The 8033-nt window shown below is 42.7% G+C and overlaps 1 protein-coding gene and 1 pseudogene across 1 annotated transcript; both read right to left on the bottom strand.

The window, feature by feature from the left end:
- Window positions 1–1631: 1631 nt before the first annotated feature.
- Window positions 1632–2402, bottom strand: LOC109562836 (elongation factor 1-gamma pseudogene; annotated as a pseudogene).
- LOC139176025 (elongation factor 1-gamma-like) lies at window positions 2356–3038 on the bottom strand. Its single transcript, XM_070794450.1, has one exon. The coding sequence runs from the start codon at window positions 3036–3038 to the stop codon at window positions 2529–2531; it is 510 nt and encodes a 169-aa protein (XP_070650551.1). The 3' UTR covers window positions 2356–2528.
- Window positions 3039–8033: the final 4995 nt, after the last annotated feature.

The raw sequence follows: 8033 nt of genomic DNA, 5'->3' as shown, positions 1-8033 counted from the left end.
TCAAATATCACCTTTATATATATATCTACAAAGTCCTTTTATGCCCTTCCCTGACCTATTTGAATTTAATGTTAAGCTGTACACATAATTATGTACTTCAAATGTAACAGAAATAGCCTTGACTTTCATCATCAGTAGTTTCTCTTTTGGTGTATTTTTTAAGATTTTTTTTTTTTTAGTTTAGACTGTGAAAATCCAGAAGTAGGTAAATTTACTCAGAAGGGTCACCTTAGAAGTTAGTGTCTATGTATATATTCACTACACCTAACCAAATCAACAAATTAAAAAAACAATAAAAAAAAAACTCTCAAGGGAACATCTCAAGAAAAAACTTACTTTTGGTGTAGACTTGCCTTGTCCATAGTAGGCATACAAAAATATTTCTTAAATTGAATTGAATAGATTATTCCTTGTTAAGGGCATTTCTTTGTTATAATCTTGACACTGATATATGATTTGACAATGCTGCAAGTTAGATTTTCTGAAAAACATACTCAGATAGCAATTGGTACCAACTTCTGGTAGGGAGCGTTCTTAGGGAAATAGCTAGGAATGGGCAGAAAGAGAAGTCGGTCTACAGTGTAATCTCAACCAAGACTTCAGTCAACCCCTTAGGGAGCTTTGAAGATGGGTTGACCCTTCTGATTTGTGTCTTATTCTGGTAAGAGAGCCTAGACCTTTATAATCTGGAACTGACCACTTATTTAGTATGAACTTCCCTACTTCCTTCCTAGTAAGAGTCTGACCTTGGCCAAAACAGCTGACTCCAGCTAAGGGCAATTTCTCGAGAGGGTTGACTGTAGAAATAGCAGTACTTCCAGTGGCTGGAATAATAGGAATAAATCCTGGTGCTTTGTAGGAGGATCTGAGAGAGGTACACACTGGATTCTGTATAGGTAGGAAGTTAAATTCAGCAAAAATGGCAAAAAGCAGTATTTTGACCATGTCATTTTTTTTTCACATCTCACCTTTCAATCTCTAATTCTGTCAAAGGATGGGCATTTTTATTTGTTTCTTTACTTTCAATACACAGGTAGATTTGCAAAGTCTGACTTGGCTAATTATTCTGACAATTTCCTATTCATTATCTCACATAGCAGGGAGCCTCACTGGACCATCAAGCCTGTAAATTTATGATTGTACATCAATCTGTGAAATATATTGCTAGCTGCTGGCTCTGGGCTTAGGGAGCACCAGATAAGCCAGGATGTGCACAGTTAGCCCCAAGGTTTGGTCAGGAGCACTCGGCCATCCGACAAGTAAAGGAACTTTGCAGTAATTGAGAAAATGAACACCTTGGGTTATTTTCTTGCTGGCAATATTTAGAAGCTCTTATCATTGAATTGCCCTGCTTTGTTTCTCATTATCTATCAAAAGCTTTGCCAGGAAAGAAGCTATTTGGCACAGATTGAATTTTAGCTTGTTTGGGGGTGAAGAAGGTGATTTACAAAAGATGTTAAGTTCTAACACAGTACAGATTCAGGGCTTTCGATTTTTATATTTTGTATAATTTTTCATTACATGGGTGAGATGGTGGAACTTAATCTGCAAGTTCTGAAGATCTTCTAAAAGTTTACATACTATTTAGCTATATATACATCTGGACATTTTCTTTGCCTTTTTTTTTTTTTTTTTTTCCAATGTTCAGTTTCCTTTAATGACCCCCATTCTCCCCGAAGGGCAGGTGCAGGCGGCTGGGCGATGGCAAGAGGTGTTCATTTGAAGATCTTGCCCTGATTGAAGGCTTTGCCCACATGCTGGAAGGCCCCTTCCCAGCAAAAGTATTCTCGAACCAGCGTCTGGGTCTCCTCGCTGCCGGGATCCAGTTTCCGCCATGTGTATGACTCCTAGTCCACCTGCCAATCTGGACTCAGCAGAAAAGCAAGCTCCTGGCCTCGAAAGACCCAGACCCCAGAAATGGAGCTGCTATTGTTGGTTCCAAAGAGAATGACACTGGCAAAGGCATTCTTCCTCAGTTTGTCCAATCGCTGGAACATTCCAGTGATGAGGTTGCAACTCATGAAGGTCTGGGTGAGCTCTTCAGGGAAGCGATACTCAGAGTAACACAGGGACCAGCCATCCTTATCAAAGTGATCCCAAAAGTACGGCAGCGCCACGGAGAGCGTATCCTCGTTGGAGTACTTGCGCTTAAATTCATCCAACACAAAGGTACTCTTGGGCAGATGGGCAAAAGGATCCTTGGCCTTCGGCTCGGCAGCCAGCGCCTGCTCACATTCATCCAGCTCCTCCTCAGGAGAGGGGGCAGCCGCCTTCTTCTCCTCTTTGCCCTCCTTCCGCTCCACCTGGGGCTTCGGCTTCTCTTCTCGAGAACCTTTCTCCTTCCGTGGGGTGTCCTTTTTAGGCTGGCTCTCTGCAAACTTTTTAGCATCAAACTGGGCCATTTTCTCACAGAGTTTCACCTCTCCCAAGACAGCCCGGAACTGGGGCTGGTTAATGCAGGTGAGGAACCAGTGGTTGGTATTAGGGAAGGCCTGGCGAAAAGAAGGCTCCAGAACCTGTTTGTAAAGCTACAGCAGGGTGCAGACAACTGTGATGTCAGCCAGCGTCACGCGTTCGCCCACCAGAAAAGTTCTCGTCTTCAAGTGAGCATCCAGCAGCCCCAGAATTCGCCTCATCTCCTCCTTTGCATTCTCTGTGGCCTGCTTGTTGTGGTGCATGATGCCCAAGGTAGGGAACACCCAGGTGCTGGCCGGTGGCACTATGTCGCTATCAGCAAAGCTCACCCACTGCACCACCTGCGCTGCTGCCTCGGGAGTACTTCCCCGCAGCTCCTCGTTGCTCACATAGTAGGCAATGGCATTGCTGTCGAACACACAGAATCCATCGTCACCCTCAAAGGCTGGAACCTTGCCAGCAGGAAATTTGCGGAGAAATTCGGGGGTGCGGTTGGTTTGGCCAAAATGGAAGTGGGGTGGTGCGGAGAGCACGCGGACCTGAGCCCCGCTGTACTGAGCGGCAATGAGGGCCTTGAAGGCCCTCCAGTTTTCAGGATATGTGTACAGGGTCCCAGCCGCCATGGTGATTCCGCAGAGAAAGCTTTCTTTGCTTTTTTACTGAGTATATTTGGCTGTAATTAGATGTTCAAAGTGACATACGATACCAGAAAGCTTAGAAATCATTGCACTAAAAATAAAACAAAATAAGACAGGATTCACTCTCTGATTTTTCAAAGCTTCTCTATATCATGCTTAAAAGTGTATTTGGACACTCCACAAGTACCCTCTTCAAGTTTTCTACAACTCATTCATCACAAGCAAACCCAATCACTGTTTTCTCCATTTCTGTTAATACCACAGTCGTTTAATCCTTCAGTTTAGCGATCTAGGCATTATTTCCTTCTCTTTTGCTTTGTTCCCCGATTCTGAGATCCATGTCATGATGTGGTTGAAAGACAAATTATTTTATTTCCTAGATATCCACTTATCTTGGTGGACTCTTATACACTGCTTCTCATGGTGCTTCATGAAACTTTGCTCAATGAGAAATAGTTCTGGAACAGGATAGTTATAAGAACAGAGTAGAAACTATTTCTTTATGTTAGGACAGAAAGAGCCAGTAAGGTCTAGTTTGTGGGGAAAATACTTCGTTTTTTGCATTGTGGTGGATGAATTAGGAGAGGGCCTTTCAGAGATCAAGCTGAACCTTGCTACCTTATCTCAATGATTATATAGGGGAAGCTATATGATCTGGAATCAGTCGCATGTAGGCTGAGTTTCAGAGGTCAATACTCTTTGAGAAGACTTGCTGTGAACTCTGCTCAGTAGCAACACTTCATACCTAGAGGGGCAAAAGACCTCATTTAAATTCACAATTTGGGGGAAACACAGATGTTAAGTGAAGAAACAGTCAGGTCACACAGGCAAAAATTCTTGTCCCTAGCAAAGTTAGGCAGATTTTCCTGGTGTCTTATGAAGTTTGCCACACATTCCTGAGCAGGAAGCTGCTCTTCTAAGACCTCCCTTTCTATTTCCCATGTATTCTTACAATGAATTCATTGTAAGCAATGAATTGGAAGCAATTTGCGTGTCTTTTCCTTGAAACTCTTGAGAATCTTGCTAGGCTGATAAAACCTCTCCAACTTAGAGGAAATATTGCCCTGCCAGTGAGCTTACAGGTGTTTACTGATGCCCAAGAGTCCAGTCACAAGGTAGAAAGCCTTTTATTCCACTAGGAAAGATGAGGAATAGGGAGGAAAAGGAGGAAGTCAATTTTTATTTATTGGGAATCTATTATGGTACAGACATTATACTAAGCCCTTTATTTAGATTATCTATTTGTATACATGACACTACCATCCAAGGTAGATGTAACTATCCCAGAAGAGGAAATTAATGCCAGTGAGTTTATGCAACTTGCCCAAAGTCAGTCATCTTTCCCTTAGGAGAATTTGTCATTTACCTATTTTCCCTCAGCTCCAAGTCAACTCTCCTAAAACTTCTTTGCCAAGGTTGTTCTCTTTTTATTTAGTTGTTAAGTTGTGTCAAACTCTTTTCTGACCCTGTGGACTGTAGCCTGCCAGGCTCCTTTGTCCATATGGAATTTTCCAGGCAAGAATACTGTAGTGGGTTGCCATTTCCTTCTCCAAGGGATCTTCCCAAGCTAAGGATCAAATCTGCATCTCCTGCATTGGCCAGGCATATTCTTTACCACTGAGTCACCAGGGAAGTCCCTGTTGTCTTTTAGGATCTGCCAATAGGGGCACTAGAGAGAGACTGGAAAGCGTAAGGAGGAGGGAGAGGACTTCTCTCCTGTTTTACCTATTTCTACAGTGTGAAGTGGGCTTCCCTGGCGGCTCAGTGTTAAAAAAAATCCACCTGCCCATGCAGGAGATAGGCTCAATCTCTGATCCAGGGAGATTCCCTTGGAGAAGGAAATGGCAACCCACTCCAGTATACTTGCCTGGGAAATCCCATGGACAGAGGAGCCTGGTGGGTTATGGTTCATGGTGTCGTAAAAGACGTAATTTAGCAACTAAACAAAAACAATGACAACATAGTAGGAGGCCCTAGCAGCGAAAGTTGGTTCCAACCTCTAATTACTTTTAGCACCCTAAGAACAGTGTCTTCATACACTCTTGGGGTACCAGCCATGGCCAATTATGTGCCCTGTCCTTTGAGGGCTGAGCACCAATTCCTAAGGCTCCTGGTTCATGCTCATAGGTCCTTGTAAACTCCTCTCTGCCTTTTCTTCTTTCAGTCTTAGGGTAGTAACTGCTTCTTGCCTAGTCTACCTCACAGCTCCCTTCTTTCTATTTTAGTCATCCAACACCTGTTGTACCAATTTCCTATATTAAGCCCTTTGTGTGTGTGTGTGTGTGTGTATGTATATTATTTGGCCACACTGTGTGGCTTGTGGGATCTTAGTTTTCCCATCAGGGATTGAACCTGGGCTAACATTGTGAGAGTTCAGAGTCCCAACCACTGACAGCCAGGGAACTCCTAAGTCCTTTGTGTTTTGAAATGTCTCCGTGGTTTCTGTTTTCCTGACCAGATGTAGATTGTGTGTGTGTGTGTGTGTGTGTGTCTAACTGTGGAGTGGATACACACGCAACTGGGAGTACCAAAGGCTGGAGAAAACTAGAAAAATCTCTGATCTGGTCCAGTAAACTGCTGGCTGCATCAGAGGAGTGTTAGAGGAGGCATTATCTTGACTGAGAAGCTCTTGGAAGAAAATGTATGATTTCCACGTTATCCATAGTTAGAATGTCTCTTAAAGCACGGAAGAGTAAGGTTCAGAGAGATGCTTTAGATGCCGTGTCTCTTTAAAGTGAACGCAAAAGGCCACACAGAGGAGTCAGGTTTTCATATTGTGGCCTCTTTTCACTAAGTCAGGCTGTAAAAGAAAATCATTTACATTTTGATCCTTTTCACTGGAGATACCAGAATAGTCCGCCATCACGTGTCCAATCCCTCTCTTACTTTCAGAGAGCTTGGGGTGAAATGGCATGAAAAATTTGTTCCTCCCCCATCTAAAAATTACTCAGTTTTTCTTTCCGCTCAAATGTCATTGAATGCTTTCAATTGTTTTCTAAGGGAACAAATTACCTATTTATTGAAATGAGTTAACTGTAGCTTGCTGACAAACAGTATTTCATTTTCAGGAGCAGCTGTCAGACTTTTAAAACATGAAAAGCCCATCAAAAACATTTTAGAAAGTACAGCCAAAACCTTATAAGTGCCTTTCTAAAATCTGTTCTGCTCAGATGTATTCAAGGTAATTAACTAGTAGTTTTTGTATTCTGGGCAGAGGATTTGGGTTCTGTTTTTTGTTTGTGTGTGTGTTTTAGAAGTTTTCATGGATACATTCTTAAGTTCAACAAATGTACACCGCATGAAGCAGTGACGATAAAAATGACCATATTACATTGGAGACCTACAGTCTGCCCAAGGGTAATGAAAATTTCTTCCAAATTGGGGTGGCATGGAGCACCCTGATTTATCCCTCTCCTTTGCTTATAATTCCCTTTTACCCAGTCCTCCAACCTTATTTTTGGGTAGAGCCCTTTGGGAGCACACCAGATGGAATGATCAAAAGCCCAGATGGTAGGTAAAGGACCCCTTAATGCTAAGCAGTTTGGAATAGAAAAAAGCTTGGAATTTCAACTGGGTACCCATTTTCTGAAATGTATTTCACGTAATCTTGCCCCACAGTTGCTCCATGAAAACAGCATTTCTCCAGTCACTCATATGAGGGGAATGAGACAGACCCTCACTTGGGGATTTGGGGCTTCCCAGGTGGCGCTAGTGGTAAAGAACCTGCCTGCCAGTTCAGGAGACATAAGACACATGGGCTCGATCCCTGGGTTGGGAAGATTCCCTGGGGGAAGGCATGGCAACCCATTCCAGTATTCTTGCCTGGAGAATCTCCATCAGAGAAGCCTGGTGGGCTGCAGTCCATGGGGTCGTAAAGAGTTGGCCATGATTAAGCGACAGCACAGCACAGCAAAGTGACTTAGCACACATGCATACACTTGCAGATTTAGCATGTAAGTCATAGGCTAAAGACTCTCAGAAGTCCTTCAGTAAAGAACTCATCTAACTTTGCAGAAGGAAGTAATTTCCACATTTATGTGACCATGGAGCATCTCCTTCCTTTTACATTTTGTATGGTGCAACAACCCAATCTAATTTTACTTGGAACACGTTTGGGATACTGTGTATAAATGAATGAAGGAAGAGGAAGACATTTAAAGGTCCTTCAGTAAGTGAAGCCAAAGGAAGATTAGCTTTATATATAGTCATATATACTATCTGAAAAATGGAAGACATCTTAGATCAGTTAGGACTCTCTGTTGAAAGGGCTAAGAAAATTGTTTCGAAGAGGCTTAAAGGGAAAAAGAGAATTTAATATTTCACAATGCTGAAAAACTGAGGGTCGATGTGGCTTCAGACATGGCTGAATTCAGGGACCAAGCAGTTTTCCTTCATCTGCAGTGTTCTTGTATATTTTCTGGAAGTTCATTCTTTCTGTTTGTGGGGCACGGTAGCTACAGAGTCTCCATCCCTTCATGTTTTCAGAATAGAGCCCCCTTGTTTGGTGGAAATAGTAATGGACCCTTTCAGGATAAATGAATTGAGAGGGAAGGCATTGAGCACTGTTAAAAAGAAACTGAGGATGGTTGCTATAGTCAGAGGAAATGGATGCTGGGGAAGACACACAATCAAAATGTCAAAATAATAATCTAGTGCATCTGCCTGCCCTGTTTTTTACTGTTCTGACAGGAAGGAAAAAACCCTTAGAGCATGCTTTAAAGGTATGTGTGCTTATTTGAGTGACTGGATAAGGGGAGAAGCTTGGAGTGTTGACCTGATTCTCAGATTGCACTGGAAGAGATGAGAAAGATATCCTGGTCAGGAGCAATCACTGGCGGAGTAGAAGGCAAAGCAGAGGCTCTTAGAAGGAAAGAATGTGTTGAACTATTAAAGTCCCCCAGATAGTTTGGAAATGTGGCCCTAGTAGTTTGCTCTAGCAGGAGCTCCCAAAGTCAAGGCAAGAAGAATCTAGAGAAGACA

Source organism: Bos indicus, chromosome 8 (genome assembly GCF_029378745.1).
Source record: "Bos indicus isolate NIAB-ARS_2022 breed Sahiwal x Tharparkar chromosome 8, NIAB-ARS_B.indTharparkar_mat_pri_1.0, whole genome shotgun sequence".
In the NCBI taxonomy this organism is placed as follows: domain Eukaryota; kingdom Metazoa; phylum Chordata; class Mammalia; order Artiodactyla; family Bovidae; genus Bos; species Bos indicus.
This window is presented reverse-complemented; position numbering and strand designations above follow the sequence as displayed.

Bases quoted from the DNA above. Each gene is read 5' to 3' on its own strand.
- LOC139176025 (XM_070794450.1), bottom strand. From the start codon at position 3,038: ATGGCGGCTGGGACCCTGTACACATATCCTGAAAACTGGAGGGCCTTC.